Source organism: Perca fluviatilis, chromosome 4 (assembly GCF_010015445.1).
Source record: "Perca fluviatilis chromosome 4, GENO_Pfluv_1.0, whole genome shotgun sequence".
In the NCBI taxonomy this organism is placed as follows: Eukaryota; Metazoa; Chordata; class Actinopteri; order Perciformes; family Percidae; genus Perca; species Perca fluviatilis.
This window is the reverse complement of record NC_053115.1, coordinates 15606222-15626134: the sequence shown is the minus strand read 5'-3', so window position 1 is coordinate 15626134 and position 19913 is coordinate 15606222. Positions and strand designations below refer to the sequence as shown.

Below are 19913 nucleotides of genomic sequence, written 5' to 3'. Positions count from 1 at the left end.
AAAAAAAAAAAACAATTTTTTTTTTTTTTTGTTTTTTTTTTTTTTTTTCAAAAAAAAAAAAAAATAGTAATATTTTTATATATTCTAATTACTTCGGGCAAGAAAGCAAACAATCATATTTCCCAAAATGTCAAACTATTTCAGCAAAGTCATGTAGCAAACTATGGATGCCAGATGTGAGGGTGACTGAACAGATAAGGCTGTAGAGGAAGCCTCAGCTCATTATCAGGACATGATGAGGCTCTGCCATGAGCTCTGGCTCAGGTTAAATCTCAAAGCTAAACCTCAGTATCAATATACTGTGTATGTTAAGGGACTGTTACCGACAACTTGACAGCCTGTCCCTTAACAGTAGCCGGGGACTGTGCAAGTCAAACTAACAGCAACGTGATGCTTTTAAGCCTCGACACAAACTGAAGGGTAAACACACGCGTTTGCTCACACACCGGCATGAACATAGACACACAACACACTGTTCATGGTGTTGGCTGTATTATCAGCTGCGATCAATATATTCATGACTTTTCTCGTTTGGAAATGTATCTCACAGTAAAGGCGAGAGGCTGTAGCCAAGTACACACACTTCGATTTACAGTCTACATTCAGAGATCATTTCAGTTGATTTCAAACCAGTGGCTGAAATGGTCATCTTGTCTCATTGTAACAACAGATAGGAGAAGTTCAATTTATATGAGCAAGCCTTTGTGTGTGTGTGTGTGTTTGTGTGTGTGTGTGTGTGTCAATGTAAAAACAGATGCGAATCAGGTGTTTTTACCATACTTTTACCCATACTTACACATAGCCTACTGTACATGACAGAATAATGATTACACAAGTGTGTGTATCAGATTGCTAACTGGTAATATATACAATACTATATTCCTTTTTACACAAATTTGTTAACTATGATCATGTTATTACATGTTTTGTGTACTGAAGAGCGTTGAAATGACAAATTACATAATGGAGTCATGGTGGTGTTAGATGAAGAAAGGAGAGGACACTTTTTGCTTGATTACAGAAAGAGACTATATAAATGTGAGTATACTGTCAGTCAGGGTAGATGAGGAAGCCAGAGAAGGTGCTGTATTTGTTGGTGTTTCCGCCGTGAACTTTGCCCCCATCGAGCTGTACGCACACTTCGTCCCCCACATCCAGGTGCAGGATGACACTGTTGGAGGCGTAGTCGTAGTTCTGGTCTGCATCTTGAGCGATTGCACTGGCCCTCACCTGAGACAGAGATAAAAAAAAAAAAAGATAGATAGATAGTTGATAGGCTACAAAGATGGAAAGAAATAAAGAAATACTATTGAGAAAGTAGATCATTTTAAGCCTTTATTATAGACGTAAATAGAATGAGGGAGAGAGATACAGTATATAACAAAGTTCCCTGCTGCGATTCACAGTCGGCATCTTACATATGTTGTGCTGATATTAAATATCTATAAATCTGACCATCTTCATACCATATATGACAAAGAGTTGATGCTTCTACTCAAGGTTAGTTTTAACTGTGTGAAAAACCTCTTCAACAATAAAGACCTTGATGGGAAAATGCAACTCTCCACTGACATAATTGTTTCAGGCTTCGCAGCTTTTTGAAGAGCAATTTTGCATCCAGTTAGAACATCTGCACATTTAAAAAGAAAGAGGAGGTTGGATAAAGTTGAACGGAGGAGAATGTGGAGCAGTGTTTTGAATTTTAAAATAAAGTGGTGATTTGTGCTGTAGGCTCATGCACGGATGTGTGCTTGTGTGAAAAAAAAACACACCTAAACACTTCAAAAACACTATTGAGGCATTTCACATTTGTTTTAGATTCTTTTTCTTGACATTGTTTCAGAACTTTCATGTCAATAAAGCTCATTAAATTGAAAAAATAACTATGAATTACAATTAATACATACATTCTAAATACATAATTTAAATAACTTTTTTTTTACTTTCATGTATCTGTGATCATGGATGTATGTACTTCCATTACTGTCAATTGAAGATGAACGATTTTCATTGGCTAGTTTCTAATTTCCTTAGGGAAAACAGATTTATTAATCTCATCCATGCGTCTCTGCAGGCCTCTGCTCCCACAATCCTCTCTGCTCTTATTTAAATCCCTGGTCCTCTCTTGTAGCCCCCAAACATTAATCATCACCTGTAACGGAGGCATGTTCACCACAGTCGTCTAATTATTAATCTGTGGGTTGAAAAAAGTAAGTAATATGGATTTCTATGTGTTCAACGTGAAGAAAGTTAATATTATGCAATCCAGTTATCTAATTCAGATTGATTAATAAGAATAATACCAAATACAAAATACATTTCTTCAAATCTAGTGTTTTATACAGGCTAGTGATTTTAATAGTTTTATCTTTTTCATTTTATCACAGTATCCAAGCCAAAACCAGTCTCTTATCTAGATGTGACCAGTGCCATTTTATTTCCTGTTTCATACTGTGATCTTGGTGTAATGTCAACAGTACAGATGCCCGCCGGCCCACTGGGTAGATAGATAAGATGTGCAGTGATCTTTGGCCTTAAACCTCCATCTGAGAACACAACTTTCTTAGCCACAATCAATTTTTCCAGAGGATTGTCGCTCTCACACCTGATCCACGTGTTGCAGAGAAGAGGCTGATGAAGATTGCAAGGATGGCATCAGGGAGGACATCACTTTATTTGTTGAGCACTACAGCAAAGGCAATAAGCATGCAGACATACACATACTGGCTGCATATATATGGACATTTGTTTGTTGCAGCTAAGCTACAAGAGTTGTTAGCCAATGCCATTAGCTAGTAACAGTTGCTGGCACATTTTGGCTATTATTTAACAGGTATTCAGCTTTGCAAGGCTGGCATATTTTCACCTTTTAAGTTGGTATGGTGAACGTGTTAGCAAACAGTTGACAATGTCACACTTTGAAAAAAGAAGTATTATTTTACTTTACGGAACAATTTAAACAAATGGAACTACCTCACGTTTTATGTCATGTGCATAATTACGTCATATCTGTACACACGGAAGTGAAGTAACGTAACAAATATGCTGATTTTACCCCAAGTTTTGTGCGTATACCTAACCAAACTGTGACTGTTTCACAACGTTAACGACTTGTTTAAAACCACAACCGTTACGTTAAGGTCTGAGGACGGAAAACGCTCCTGTGGGATGTATTATCTGCCACCGCTAGGTAGTGCTAATTGAAGAAACGCTCATATGGGTAGTATAAGAGGGTAGAAACAAGCAGCGACCTATGTGGTCACATGGTTTGGAGGACTTTTTGGTTATTATTCACATTTTGATTATAGCAGCTTTAAATTTAAAGAAACTAAATTACATTAACAACAAGTGAGTCAGAGGCTCATGTTACGCTGAATTCTAATTATTACAGGTTTGACAAACATAAACTTTATATTTAAGTAAAAACTGAAAACTGAAATATTTGTTTAAATGGCAAAAAAAGGAAAAGAAAAAAAATTATAATATATACATAATGCTAAAAATGGACAATATGCATCGGCAAGGACAAAGACAGTTGAACAACACCATAGGCTCAAAATTACCAACAATGTAATCACCACCCCTATGACACAGTTACAACAAGACATTATGAGCTTCATAAAACTGGCATTAATGTCTGCCATGCTGCAATTGCTGGTATTCAAAACCAACGCACTAAAGATGCATTATCTGGTGTGAAGACCACAGAACCTGGAGCCTGACACAATTTTAAAAAAGTAATACGGTCTAATAAGTAATTTTTCACTCTTCTATCTACATCTGGACAGCTTTATGCGTGTGGATGTCTGATTAAACATTATGCTGGGTCTGTAATGGTATGACCAGCCATGTAAGAAGAAGTCGTTACATCTGACAATTACCGTACATGTTTACATAGCAGCTAACACAAATATGATACCACTGAAAGCAGTTCTAATGATGCCCTCATATTCCAAGATCATAATGCTCCTCTACATGTTGCTATAATATGTGGTAATTTCGTCCCCATGTCGTTAATTCCTGACAGTGGGCCTGGGTAGCCCACACAGTTAAATGTAAGGTTGTGTGTTTCGTACTCAAAGAGTTGGCTTTTCTTCATTTAAACATGGGTAAAGAGCTGTTTTGATGGCAATAGGGCAACCTTATTCATTTTGTACGTGCTTCTGTTAGGTTCCAATACCGTTTTGCTCCCAGTAAGCAAATCTGCTTATAATAAATTGCACTATCATTGGGTAAGTAACCAACTGTTCAAGCAGAAGATCCATTTAATAGTGGAAAATAAAGTACACAAGCACATACATATTAATGAATGCAAATATGATACCCTCACTCCATCCTTGTCTCCGGCTTTGGGTCCATCATCTACACCAGTCATCAAGCTCCCCTGACTCTCTTGTGATTGCTAAGACAAATCAAATAAGACAAACTACCCATTTCTCCTCATGCTCCATTAAATGATGAGTTTTCTTCCACCCATTTTATCAATTCAACTTAATATATTTCTCCATACAAGCATTTATTCCATGTAGAGAAGGTGAACATTTGTACTCCCCTCCTCGAGACAGAAATTAATCAATACATTTCCTTTGTTTTAATTCAACTCACATCACTCCATTAATTGTTGTCTCTCCCTCCACACCTCACGCCCTTTCCATCACCCCTCTCCGATTATCTACCCTATCGTTATCTCTTCATTCTGGATGCATCTATCCATCTTTTTGTGTCCTTACACGCCAATGAGATGCAGGTCACGCACACATTTTCTCTCCCCTGCCATGGCAGTGTTGGTGGGAGCAGCAACTAAGTGTGTCCCTGTCCGGTCTAAATTGGATTGATTAACGGCGAGTTTCTGTGGCAGGTCTCCTGAGGACCCTCCCCCCTTACAGCATCCCTCACCAATCCCTCCCTCCAGATGTATCATGGCGGGCTATTCATGTCTGCAGGCTACGGTAATTGTTAGTCGGAATAGCCATGGCAGCTTCCCACTTAATAGGTCCAACTCCTCAATAACTCCATACAATCACAATAAAAGGGGGCACAAGATAGGCTACAATGGTCAAATGGGCCCATGAAACACTAGCAGGAGGTCATGATAAGACCCCCACATACACACACACACACACACACACACACACACACTATGTCTCTCTCTCGGTCTCTCTCTCTCTTTCTCTACATCTTGATAAGAGCAGCTCTCTTTGTTTTATATGAATCTCAAGTGAACACCTAAGATAAACCACGCAGAATATGAGACATTTTGTTGTTTTATACTGTTGGACTGTTTTGCTCTGAGGGACTCAGCAGCTCCCCTGAGGAGACCTAATAGGTTTTTCGAAAAAATATAACAGTAAAGAGATTCTGACATCTTGCACGTCTAACATCTGTCTTCATGGTTGAACGGCAGGATTCCCCTGACAGTATCAACTGAGTTAGAGTCTGACAGGCTGCTGTAACTTGCTACGAACACAGCACAAGATTACAATTAAAACTGGTTTACATCTCTGCGTGTGCATAGACAACATTAAAGTATGTGATTAAACTGCATGCAGCACATTACAGTAAAGAAGACTGGGTTCTGCCTACCTGTATCACCCACATACTGTAAGTTGCAGCAGTGATATTCACACCACCTTATTGAAATGGCCTTTAAAACATAAACATCAGCTAATTATATTTGCCAGCCAAAAGGACACAAAGTTATTTATGGCTTTGTATGGTTGACTTCCTTATGAGACACGTAGGTTTACTTAGCCTTGACTCCACTAGACAGTGGAGATGCTGACATTTAATGTGTTATGTTTATGATTAATTCATGGTTGTATATACTAATCCAGTGGACAATTAAGCTATTTTATACATTTTATGCACATATTTTTAGAAGCATGGCATTTAAAATAGCATCACAGCCATCATCAATTGTATTGCCATAATTGGAATATGAGTTAATCATGAATTAATAGTCATCTGAGTCATACTCAGTAAAAGAAAAAATAAGAGAGAAATATCGCCAGGTTAAACTATTTGTTTATATTAAATATTTCTTGACATCAAATAAATAATGTGTGTGTGTGTATAGAGTATATTATTTGAGTTATTGTAAAATGGATCATCAGTGGTGGAAAGTGCATATTTAGTCGTTTTGATTTGATGCTACTTTATACTCCACTACATTTATCTGACAGCTGTAGTTACAAGTAACTTTTTCAGATTATGATTTACATGAGAAATATATTCTGAAATTACAGTTCATTGATTTAGATTAAACTAACAATAAATAAAGTAAAACTAGCTCCACCCTAACCAGTACCAACAGTAAAATGCTTCTTATGCATTCATGCATCAGTATTGACAATCTAATAATGACTGGCCTATAATAACAACAATAATAAGAATAATAAGAATAATAAGAATAATAAGAAAAACATTCACAGGGGCATTTTTTTCTGTGCATACTTTAACTGTGATAGAGTTCACTTTAGGTACACTGTACAATCTGACAATTTACACACAAAAATAGGAAATCAATTGCTTAGAAAAAAACTAGGTAAATGTACCCATATATTGCTATTATTTTCAAGGTGTTTACTTTAAGTTCATACTTGTTGATAACACGTCTGTGCTTTTACTTAAGTAGGTTTTTGAGTGAAGTACTTTCACTTTAAACTGATAATTTTGACTTTGTTTTGGTGCTTTTCCTTAATTTAATGATCTAAATACTTCATCCACCACTGTGGAATATATTGTATTACATATATTTTTATGGCCTGAGCCTAAGCTGGTGCATTGTAGAGATTTGTGACACTGAAACCAGCCCAGATGAATCTGCAGGTTCGGCTGTCAGCAACAATCACAGTAAAACCTTGTTTTCCTGAAGCGCACAGGAGGTGGAAGCGCCGGGGCTTTGGGAGCGAAGCAAGAGGGAAAGGCAAATCAGGATTATTGTCAACAGCGGCGGAGATTGATAGCGACAAGGGAGTGAATTTCTGTCTGTTGGCCAAATGCTGTTCTGACTTGATCTGCTGCTGTTGGGCAGAAGGGAGACCCGAGGGACAAAAGAGAAGATTACACTGCCTCCACTTTTCATTAGGGGGCAACATTAAATGTGGAGAGAGAGACTGAGAAAGGTGTGAGAGACAGACTGCGAAAGAGAGGAAATTGACAGCATAGAAATAATTCACAGACAGTGCTAAATGCTCAGTACAATCTACATTTTCAGCTGTGTGCCACTGATTTGTGTGGCATATTTAAGGGCTAACATGCTGTATTTCAAATTTATTTAGCCAGAGACTTTTTTCACTTTAATGTGTATTGACCCAATATCAAACTGCATGTTCGTAATGTTTATGCCTGAGCTTTGTCTCAGAGACAAATGATGGGAGGAGGGTGTAGGCTTAAGAGAAAAGAAGGATATGTAGTGAAAAGGAGACTGCGAAAGCAGAAATTTGGATAAGGACACACAGACGGGTGAGCAGCTGCATGCACTTTTAATAGTCTAAGCACAGGATTCGGGTAAAGGAAGCCAAAGTTGAGAGGGGCTTTGAGTGATGGGGAGGGAGCCTGTTGGATAACAAACTGATCAAGCATGCCTGCTTCAGAAGAGGGGGGTATAAATGAGGTTGGGGAGGTGGGCTCTCCATGTAGTGTGTTATTTTTTCAGTTTAGTTTTGTTTCACAGTGGTGCCTTGATCCTTTGGTAATAAAACTGACAGGATTCATTCACTGTGATGTACAGACCTCTCAGAGCGGAGCGAGGCGATTGAGACGGCGTCTCTTAAACTTACCTGTGGGACCTCTAAGAGTGAACTGGGAGAGAGAAGAAGGGCAATTGAAATGGCCCTTTTTGTTAAAGCCTTTGTGTTTTTTCTGCCTCCATCCATGTGTACCAGCCTGAGGTATCCTATTTCTATTATGCAGGTCGACACGTAACACTTTCCTGCACTGGACACTCACACACTAATTGGCATACTAAATGTTAATATTTTGCCATGACACTGAAAGACCTAAGGTGTCAAGATGTTGATTAAAACGTCTCTAATTGGCTCTAGACTGAAACCTTTGAGGGTATAGGAGATGCCTTAATTGGATATAAATGGGTTCTTTGGACGGCCTACCTGCAGAGCATCAGCCTCAGCTCTAGAGTTAAATTATAGTGTTCCTCTTTGACATAGTTTTTACTATCTCACATTAACTGTGTGTGTTTTACAAAAGTATGTGTACAGGGACACACACAGCAATACTCATTCATCATATCAAATCTGTTCACAGGTCAGAAGTTAATATCCCTCTAAAGTCTTATTCACACAGGACTAGGTTTACTAGGGGACCTTATGGTATTTAGAAATTAACCCCCACCCCCACGTTTGTGTTTCATGGAGCACATTCGCACGGGATAAGCTAAGTCAGTATTTCACTTGAATTTACTGACATTATCCCCCACATAGGATGGCAAGGATCTGTCAAAATGTTTATTTATAATTGCCAACACAGCCAATATAGCTCTGAATCACAGAGATGCCATTTCACACGGGAATAATATTATCACACAACCTCTGTGTTTGGCAAAATATGGTAGGTCATTTTCAGTGGAATTTTTACTTGACAAATTACAGACATTGGCAGATTTGTATGGGATTCAAATCTCAGACGACCGCCGCAATAATTACAAGTTATTAGAGGTCCCCAGGTAATACTAGTCCTGTGCGAATGGGGCTTAATTCTGATATACATATTCTTAAAATTTTAATAATCCAATATGCATTTTATCATTTTTCATGTTAGCTCTGTTACTATCAAACTGCGGAAAAAAATGCAGTTTATGAAAGAGACAAAATCCTGCTTCCTTGATGAGGAGCAATAATGATATAATGGCGTGGCAAAAGGAAAGCACAACAAAGGCACGACGACAGGCAAGCTGAGTCGTTTTAGTTGGTAGAATATAATGGCCTCAGCCATTATAACAGAAACATATAGTCAAATAATGGCTGTGGGCATGAACATGCGAATAATGTGTGTGTTCTGAGAAAAGACAAGAAGAGAAAACAACGGCAAGCTGCAGGGTATGAGAGGAACTGTTGCTCTTCAAGAAACGCTGTGGTGGACTATTATCCTTTATTTCAAAATGTTCCCCCATTATAATGTGAAGCCAGTGTGTCTGACACTAAAGCAATGCACCACACGGAAAATTTGTCTTGATTATTAATTATTCTACCAGCACACGCAACCATTGGGGAAAAACCACGGCTCCTAAAAGGCAAATAATAAAATATATTTCAAACTGTCTAATGAAATTCCACGAGGCCCATACTGACACCTTGTCTGATGTACGGTAATCAGCAGCTTCCACCTCTCAGAGGAGCCAGATCACACCTACCAGGGGAGTCAAGACATTCCATTCCTCTAATTGAGTCCATGCTTGTCATCACCACAATTTTTAAGTGGTATAATAATCAAATTAGTGCATATCTTATTAGCTTAATTTCTTACGAACCTTGGTTATCAGTTTGTACTTTGCTACTTGTTGCTTGAGAGCCAGCCTAAAAAAACTGTCTGCTAAAAAACAACATATGCATCTTTATCAGAACCTACACATCTATAACTCTTAACATGGTCACCTTAAAGGGGAACTATGCAGTTTCTTTTTAGCTTAATTTACCTTAACTGAACAGCTTCGGAGTCATTGGAATGGTTATATGACTTTTTTTGGGTTGAATGGTGGTCGTCTCACTCCCCCCTAGCGCCTGTGAGTGGAAAAACCACCCTTGCAACTTGCAACGCCGGCCTCTGTGTCAGGAAGTATCGCATGATATCAGGTCTCACGATGTAACAAATTTCTTCACGGCACTGAACACATACGCCCATTCAGGAACCGGCTAACAAGGTAGCGATGGGAGTTTTTCACACTATCATTATGGATGAGCCAGCTAAAAAGAAGAAGAAAGCTAGGAAAGCATTGTCGGAGGAACAGAAAAAGAGGAAACGGCAGACTGACCGAGCGAGGAGTCAGACACAAGTAAACATAGGAGCTGCCAAATATCTATTCCAAAACTGTAGGGGAGCTCTGTATAGAAACCTGCGAGCAAAAAGGGAGAAAACAGCAAAGAAATGGTCAAAACTGCATGGCGCCTCTTTAAATGCATCTTTACTCCAGAGCTTAATTCTCCACCTTTCCCTCCAACCTTTACACCTTACACCTTTAAGGTTGAGCCACATGTCAGAGCATTTCGTTGGGCTTTTATAAGGTGCAGCTTTGTCCGTCTCCTCCTCCAGTAGGTCAGATCCAACCTAATGCTATTGTCACATAACAAGGTCAGCGTGTGTCAATAGCAGATTATATGCTGATTTGGTAACACTTATGTCATGTGATGAGGCACTACAGACCAACCAACTGACCAGCCCAGTTTCTCCAACACTGAACCAGCTATAAATTTTCACCCTCCCTCGCCATGCTCATCACTGTAAAGGGCAAAGTACATATTGGTGGTGAATTATATATCCATTGAAAAGGTCATCTACCTCAACACCAATCTTTTGATGAGTTATGGGACACGATGACTGAAGAGGATTCCTTTCATTGAGTGATTCATCTCTGCAAACTTGGTGCAAACTTGCACATCAGCTACACATCTCAGCTGGCAACATGAGACTGATTAGTTTTATATATGTCAGTCCCTGCAATGATCTCTCCTCAGGATGGATCTTATTCTCAGCTCCCTTTGACATTGATCAACACCACACATATCTGTCCGACAATTGTTGCACACACACACACACACACACACACACACACACACACACACACACACACACACACACACACACACACACACACACACACACACACACACACACACATCCACTCCTAAAAGGAATATTTTAACACAGCATGTTAGCTTAGCTTTTCGTAACAGTTTGGCACATAACCCCCCCCCCATAAAACGGCAAATCGTCATCTTTACACTTCGTTTTTGTACGAATGAAACAAATGAGATATGAGATAGATAAATATTTATTGTCCCATGAGGGAGATTTGTTTTCAAACATATGATATGTAAGGGTTAATGCTAGATGAGGTGTCCATTATCAAGACATGGACATCGGGTAGGCCAGAACTGCCCGATGGTTGCCTCCGCTGGAGTCCAATCATTAATTATTAGTCAATTTGCCAAAGAACATTTTTCAAGAGCGTTCATTTATATTTTCAGGCGTTTTGCAATGAAAATCTAAAGTTTTCTCAAACAATAACTATGTTTCCCTCGTACCAACTGAGGGTTTGACTAATAACTGGAACAGTCATTCCCATCCCATAAGGTTCTAATCGGTTCTATTGCAATGGAAACATTGTTCACTGGTCAAGTAAATAAGACACACCATAGATACAACCTGACAAACGGGAGATATTTCTAGTCTGCTGATCTCATATAACCCTTTGGCTCAGACAGATATGAGCCAGAAAGCTAACGTTATGCAAGCAATATTCAAAGTCAATAACATTGCGTACGGTGGACAATCAGTAAATATAATTTGACAGTATGTTTAACAAGACAAGCTAGCTATCCAGACACACTATTGTCCCCAAATTAATTGTCAAGACTTTCACGAACAAATGATACATCTGCTGTCGTCCGCAGCCTGAAGTAGCGAGTTGAACAGCAAATGGGATGTGAGATGATCGCTGTGAAACAAAGTAAGTTCAGAGGGGCAGTGTAACTTACTTCTTTTAGCTCATTTGTTGTGTTTAGAGAATGAGGCACTGAAGGACTACACTCAGCGTTGGAAATAAAATATTCAGATTATTATTTCTTTAAATCATTATTGCACTACATTATTTTTAATGTAGCACATTTATTTGGAACAGTAAACAGAATTGAGTATTCACCCAGACCATGGTATAAAACGTGTTAATTAGCAGTGTTGTGCAGTAATACAAAAAAAGTGTGTTACTCTATTGTAACTACTTATTGTCAGTGCGAGTAGTGTAAGGGATTACATTTTAAAAATCAGTATTTACAGTATATCTTATATTATCATTGCTTATTGCACCGTTACGTCAACAGCTTGTTTGCTGTCTTAATGGGAGTTTGATGAAGGATTTTTTATCAGTTTGTCTCTCTGTGCTGAGTGATGTGTTATCTGGTTTGCTAAAATTGCCCATTGGTAAAATTGTGTTCAGAAATCACCATCAAGTTGTTTAAAGGCACCTTTGTTGGAGATAAAAAAAGAAAGAAAAATGTAATGGTTAATGAAATTAATTATTATATTTATTAGAATTATGAATGAGCTTTAGAGGTTCTGCTAGGTGGGTTTTGTTATCTTTGGACAGAGCTGCTAGCTCCTGTGACATTTTACCATAGAGACATGAGAGTGTTGTTAATCTTCTCATCTAACAGACTGGTTGATGTGGTTAGCCGCTACAGAGCTCCGGGAGCCAGCTAGAGAGCTCTGTCGTATCAGCGGCAGTTGGTAGATGTGTTTAGCTTCCAATAGGTGACTGTGAGCTGGCTACAGACAATGCCAGATGACAGTCCGCTCAGGGGCCATGGGAGTGGAGTTAAGCTGAGAAAAAGTGAGCATCATGCGGCGACAACAGTTAAGTTTAGTCACCAGAAGGACTAGTTAAGTTTAGGAATTCTTTTTTAGTTTGGATTAAAGAACACACGTTTCCTGGGTGAAAGTATTTTGTTTTCGCTGGGAAGTGAACTCCGCTCCCCGGCTTGAAAGCGTTATGTTTTATGTTGACACCACGTTGTGCTATTTAATTTTGAGGTTATTTTCCATTGAATATTGAAGATCATAAATAAGTGTTTTTGCATGCCTGGCCAAGTGGCCCCATACATGGTATTGGAATGGTATTGGTATGGATTGGATTTAATTCTTGCATGTTTTGTTTTGTTGTGCATGATCAAAAAACATTCCCCACTCATAATGAGTAAATCAAATCTAAAACCCATTCAGAAAGATTGTTACAGTAATAATGACAGATTAATGTCTTAAAAAGTCTGTAAATTGACAAACCTTTTCAGTGTTATCCTGGTTTTTCTCATTGACCTAGCTCGTTCACTCTGCTACAAGAGCACTTGAAAGCAATGAAACTCAGCATTGAATTGGGTTAAATAATTTAGTTGATGGAAAAGACAATTAATGCATAAGGAGTCAATAGCCAGTACACTGTAAAATATTACAGACCCATTTAGTTATTTCCACTTATTTCTTATTTTTAACTGAACAAGCTTATACAAGTTGTCGATTTTGAACTCAACTTTATGAGTTTTTGAAAGTTAAACTTGCATTTATTCGTTGGGTTGACTATTTAAAAAAACTGTATGTGCTGATTTAACTTAGGTATGTAAGTTAAGTTATCAACCAATGGCAGTCAGGACTGCAACTGGTTCATTGGCTGGCCAATTCCCATGATGCAAGGCGGTAAATAGAGTTTTGTTAAAATTTGCTGAAAAGTTTGCAGTTTGTTCGAAATACAAATGTAACTTTATGAATTACGTTTATTAAACGTGTGTTTAGAATGTAGTATTTTGTTGCCTGGTAATTGTAATTTTTGTGCTGGATTACTTTTGTAACCATGAGTTAAGTGACTGTTACGTTTGATAAGAAGAGCTGGAGTATTACAGTGTTAGACGTTGAGCAGTAAAAGGCTTTCTTCAGCCATTAATCTGCAGCATGTCACTTCACTAGCGGCCATTTTATGTCAAGTGACACAAGATCAGCAGTGAGGCCGCTATTTTGCACGAGCCCTGGGGTGGCCCCACCCACGGTATCTCTGCTATAAATGTGGTTATGTTGTTTTAACTTGAAAGTGTGAGTTGAAATAAAGAAGAAAGGTATGTCTGTTATACTAGGCAAGGAAGGTTTCTTGCATTATTAAAGAAAATAAATGATTTGTTTGAACTTAAAGTATGAAGTTAAACCAAGTGATACAAAGTTAAATCAACTAAAAGAACAACTTTAACAAACCTAGAACACTGTAGTTACATCAACCTCATTAACTTTAATTTCTAAGTTGAAAGAAAGGCAGTCTTCAAGTTGAGTGAACTTCGATTTTCAAGGCAGCAAGGGAACTTGCATTTCCAAGTTAAACTAACATGAAATTTATTACAGTGTATGGACGTGTGTGTGTGTGTGTGTGTGTGTGTGTGTGTGTGTGTGTGTGTGTGTGTGTGTGTGTGTGTGTGTGTGTGTGTGTGTCTGTGTAAAGGAGGGGCACAGGTGGAGGGGTAGAAGATCTCATCTAAAGGCTATGAAAGATTTAACAGCAAGAGAAGACAGGAATGACAATGTCTGTGAGGGCAACAAACGCAAGTCCCCCAATTCAATCTGGCATTTAACTGTGTGTCTGTCAATGAAACAGGGAATAACTGTTTTTATGGACTTGATCAGTAACAAAAATGATCTATAATATAATGATGTGTGTATTTGGGAAGTCTATATAACCAAAGCAGTATGAAAAATTTGATTTTGTACTGAACTTGAAATTATATATATTTTATCGTAGTTGTTAGCTCATATGTTAGTTTGAATTCCATGTATTCCCAGTAGTAGGCCCCATGATGTTGTTGTTGGTGACGTCGTAGCGTTGTTGAATTGCGACAAATGGTGGGAAAGCTAACAAGGCCAGCTGCATGACCTTGTTGCTGCACTAGTGGCTCCTACTGACTGGGCCGGGGTGGACAGGGCCAGGGGTGTAGCGTAAACTTCCCTGTGAACTCATTATAGGTAGGTGAGATAAGAGATAAGAACCGGCAGGTGATGCCATGTGTCTGGCTGCAGCTTTCCACACGCCAACAGTACGGTTAGGCTGCATTCACACCAAGTCAGACGTTGCAGCAAAAACCCCAGTCCTCCCATTCATTTGAATGTGGGAAGTGCATTTAGGCTGCAGTGGTGACATTGGTAACAATGGCTGCATGTGGCTCGGGAAAGGGAAGTTTGGGGTCCCCTGCTGGAGCTGCTCCCCCACAGCGACCCGATACCGGATAAGCGGACGAAGATGGATGGATGGTGGGGATGCCAGAAAAAACGCAGTGGCCCTGCAGCGACAAGTTCAAACAGAATTAACTTTTAGGGAGAAACGCAACCTGACGTCACGCTGCAGTGGCCAATCACACAAAAAACAATGGAGTGGGGAGCACAATGGAGACACAAATTGACCATTTAAGTGACACTCCCACACAACCCTGCACTAATTGCCGCAACACCTGATTTGGAGTGAATGCAGCCTTAGCAAGAGCGAGTGAGAAGGACTGCAAAGATTTCATAAAAAACAGGGACCAGGGTGCTGTAATGGTTAAGACCTTTTGATTAGATTTAAGCTTGTGAACGTTGCATGTCATATGTTTCCTTAACCTGACATGCCTGGCGCGCCTGGTGCACCTGACAAGATGGATTTTCATCCAGCTGCCGTGCAAGGTAAATGTTTCCTGTCTACATAAAACTACTTAACTTAGAAGTATCATACTAATTTTGGATGTTCACATAATGAGAAACAACTTGAAACTGGTCATTTTTCACTTTAGCTTAGTTAGGAAGGTTTACTGCATACTGCTGAGCTGTCCCCTGTTGGAGCCTTTTAAATAATGTGGTTCTAAGCATATCAGTGAACAGCTGCCCGGCAGGGTTATGGTCTGCTCAGTAGCAAATTGCTGTCTGTTCATATAAATTATGTGTAGAAAACCCACTATTGTACTATCAAACACTCAGCCTACTTTGACTTGTAACAATGCAAAATGTTTTTTTTCTTTTCTGGTAATCCCCAGGACGTCACTTTTCTGTTCTGCAGCACACACGTCAGAATCAGGGCTCCTTAACAGAGTGAGGGCTTAGTACTTCAAACTTGTCACGGTCGGATCTCCAGATGGAAGCATTCAAGGCTTTCTTCCAGGCATTTGTACTTGTTTATTTATTAGTGTTAAAGTCAGAGTTCCTCAGAGGACAGTAGCCAGCTGTTGAATTTTGGCTGTGTTCCACTGAGACGTGGAGGATTGTTATCCTCCTGATCACTTGGCTGTCACTCTCTCTCTCTCTCTCTCTCTCTCTCTCTCTCTCTCTCTCTTTTTTTTTTTCTCTCTCTCTCTCTCTCTCTCTTTGTGCGCAAGTTGTACAATCAATTACAGTTTGTTTTTTTTAAAGCTGTTTTTAGTCCCACCTCTGTTTCTACTTTCATCCTGCTTTCATTTCCTCTTCCTTGTCATAGTAAGTGAATAAATCAACAAAAGACTTTTGAAAGTTTTCTGATTAAACTGCATTATTTAAGAGAGGTTTGATATAGTAGTTCTTTTGCATACAAGAGTTGAGATACAGCGTGAGTTATTTTGTTTTAATTCTGCTCTAAGTAAACAGCATTTTGATTCTTTTTGGTATATTTTGTGGAAACTTTGCTTTAACTTTTCTTTGTCTAAAACTTCATCGTGATGCTCTCAATGCTCTATTGTTAAGAAAAAAAAATTTTTTTCAACATGGGAAAAAAATGGCGTGGTGGTCAAATTATTTCACACCAGCAACACCTGTTGACAGCATGAGTTGTTTCAGAAAATGCCCAAAAGCAACATATGTTTAAGTGACAAAGCCCTCTAGCGTCTGTAGGAGTTATCCTGTCGGTTAGAAAGAAAAGGAGGAAGTTGTGTAATAATGTTTTAGAGCCCTAAAGTCTGAAGGAGGAGGTCGAGGTGGACGGAGGGGTCGACATTGGATTTTGACTTGTGAGTCTGCTGTTTGCCTCCCGCTACCTATTGACAGCAAACGTTGGTTTCTGGTGACCCTGACCACGATCGTTCCCTAACCTTAACCAAGTGGTTATTATTTTAACCATGGCGACGACAACCTTGGCGACGAAGTATCAGTTTACAAAATATTTATATGTGTCGTCCCTGCATTATAAAAGTGTTTGTGTTATTGTGTCCAGAGTTATACTGAATCAAACAGAATGTTTTTATCATTCTGGTTGAGAATTGGTTTCAAACGTTTTCAAAACTTTCAGATCACAATATCAGAGAGACACTTACATACACACAAAACCCCCAAGAGACACGCTCACCTGTCCGTTCTTCTTCAGGTCAGCCCACATGCTCGTCCCATCACCTCCTCTCATCAGGACGTGGTAGGTGAAGTAGTAGATGCCAGGCAGAGGGCAGGTGAACTTGCCGGTGCTCGGTTCGTAGTAGTTCCCTACGTTGGTCACCACGTCATCAAACTTCAGTATTTCACTCCCTTCGTGTTGTTTCCGGAGGCCTGCGTAGAAGGCGATTTTGGGACTATAGAAGGATGGGCCGTAGCCACCGGGTCCAGGTCCTGGTGGACCAGGTGGGCCGGGCTTGCCGGGCTCTCCGGGGGGCCCTTTAGGACCTGGAGGTCCAGGAAGTCCAGGGCTCCCTCTGTACCCCTGTTTGCTCCTGCGGTTTGAGAAGTCTGGGGGCTGAGGTGAGACAGCTGTCAGCTCTCCCTGTGGGGGGGTGAAAGTGTCACACACCATCTTGCAGCTCCCAAGCATCTCGTAATGCGTGCCCCCTCCTCCGGACCCTCCTGCCTTGGTGGTGTGGACCAATAGGGGAATGGCAACCAGCAGGACCAGGACCATGGCCACACCGACTCCAGCCCCAATGACACGTTTCTTGCGGCTGAGCCGGGAGGCGGCCAGCGTGAGGAGGTCCTCCTCCCCCTTAGCTGGAATGGTTGTGCCGGCCAGGCTGAAAGCTGAAGAAAGTAACTGGATCGATAAGATGGAGGAGGAAAATATGTGATTGTATGAGGAAGAGAAAGGAAATGGGGGACTAGTTTAGGAGTGGGACAGGCAAGTCTCAGACAGGAGAAAATCAGAAGTCGGGGAGAGAATGACAAATAGGGTTTTCCATTTCTTTGTGTTCAGCACGTTGGTTTTGTATCCTTTTATTTTTCAGTTTCCTCTGGTTAACAATGTCAGAGGGCTGTCAACCTATCTAACAATAATACATCATTTTGCAAGACAAAAACAACATAAATATTTAAAATCACCGTTGAGATGTTGGATTGGAGGCAACTGCTTTTTTTTTTTTTTCAGCTCTGTGGTTGTGGAGGCTCCAGTGAAAAGCTTTCAGTTGCTCGGGCAGAGAGCTGTCAGGTGGGGTCTACAGTATTCCCACTGGAGTTCATCTCACCCACCACATTTAAGGAAGGGCACTTTACTTGTCTGTCCAGGAATGAGAAGAGAAGTACGAGGAAACTGCTAAATCTCGGCTCTTTTCTCCCTTCCTGTGTTTTGATGGGCTCACACCTCTCTTTCTCTCTCTCCTTCTCTATCTCTCTCTCTCTCTCTCTCTCTCTCTCTGTCTGTGTTGTTGGAGCCTGGATTATATTTATCTGAGCAGTCTACTCCTCCATTCAAAGTACAGATTTGTTACAGGTCATAAAGGGGCAAATTCTGAGAAAAGGGCAGGCCAAATTGCATTGAAAGTGGAAACTTGTTTTAAAGGCAGCTTGGCTGAAGCAGAGAACATTCTTTATATCACAGAATCACAGGAGATCCCTGAATCTACAAGGAAAAACACACACACAGACACATACAGACATATAATTAAATAAGAACTAACAAAACCAAATCCCTTTCTTATAACACATAACTTTTAACAGAAAATGTAAAATGAACAATCATTTTGCCAATAATGAATATTTCAATCTGTATTCAGCCATTTAAAAATACTGAAAAATGTAATACAGAGAGGTTATTCATAATGCATTTTATGTAAATGTATTTTATTACACGTCACAAAAGTAAAGACAGTAGCCTCATATAACAATAATCAAAGCTGGGGTCACATACATGTTGATTATTACAGGCCTACATTCATTCTACAAATACTCGCATTATAATACCAATAGCTAATAATTCCCTTTTACTTAAAATGGTCTCTTCAATTTTAAACACTAGTCCAGATGTATAGGCTACACAGAGCAAGAGCAAATAGGATTTCCCCAGCAAACTTTTGAGAAACTCAGATCAGCTTACCTAATCTTTTTCTTTCTTTTCTACCTGGTTCTCAGTGTTGTCGTTTTTTCCATGCTGCAGGTTAAGAAACGTCGCAAGAAAACTGGTCCAGGACCGGAATGAAATCCTTCCAAGACAGAGCGGTTTCACTGTCGCATCGGGTGAAGTTGCGCTCCGGTGCAAACTCAAAGTCACACTAATATTTAAACTTGAAGCATATCATACGGGACTCCTGCTTTGTGGCTGGACCGCGCCGTCCAAAATGATGAAAGCAACGCTCACAGCAGTCCGACACGGACGGAATAAAAATAAAATAAAAACATGAATAATAATGCAATTCAAAGTCGCGTCGCACACCTTCAATTAAAAATCACACATTCTGACGAGTTACTTTTACAGACTTTCTCCCGGCGGAAATCCCGCTGCTGAGCGACTTTATTTGCAGAGCAACAGTTCACTCACTTGTTGTATTTTCCGTCCTGTGCTCTCTCCTCCGCATCTACCTAGTGCTGCTCCCCCGCCCTCTCTCCGCCACACACACACACACACACACACACACACACACACACACACACACACACACACACACACACACACACACACACACACACACACACACACACACACACACACAAAGATTCACCCTCCCAACCTGACCTTTTCGAAAAATAAAAATGACTACATCTGTTTAATAGTTAAATCAATGATCTGCGTTTTCCATTCAAATAGCCTATTGAAGATTTATTTGCACCACAGTTATATAGGCTATAGGCTACAACCAAAAACTGATTTTAATAATATTAGTAGTGTAACATGACATTGCTCCTGTCAATAACTGTAACATAGGGATCATTTACATTTTTTGTTGTTGTAATATAGCCTTGCTTGGCCAAATAAAGTATTAGATTTTCAAGTATGAGTAGCCTAACATGTAGCTACTTGTGGAGTT

General features: G+C 39.8%; 1 protein-coding gene across 5 annotated transcripts; it reads right to left on the bottom strand.

Annotated features, from left to right (window-relative positions):
• Nucleotides 1-89: 89 nt before the first annotated feature.
• LOC120556683 (complement C1q-like protein 4) lies at nucleotides 90-19453 on the bottom strand. Of its 5 annotated transcripts, XM_039796350.1 has the most exons (4): nucleotides 18986-19453; nucleotides 17995-18511; nucleotides 17042-17710; nucleotides 90-1230 (listed from the first exon to the last, which is right to left on the bottom strand). In XM_039796350.1, exons 3-4 carry the CDS (start codon nucleotides 17579-17581, stop codon nucleotides 1051-1053), a joined length of 720 nt encoding a protein of 239 aa, XP_039652284.1. In that variant the 5' UTR covers nucleotides 17582-17710; nucleotides 17995-18511; nucleotides 18986-19453; the 3' UTR covers nucleotides 90-1050. The 5 variants fall into 5 exon arrangements, with proteins under 5 accessions (XP_039652284.1, XP_039652283.1, XP_039652285.1 ...); XM_039796349.1 differs by having other exon boundaries at nucleotides 17042-18511; XM_039796351.1 differs by lacking the exon at nucleotides 17995-18511.
• Nucleotides 19454-19913: the final 460 nt, after the last annotated feature.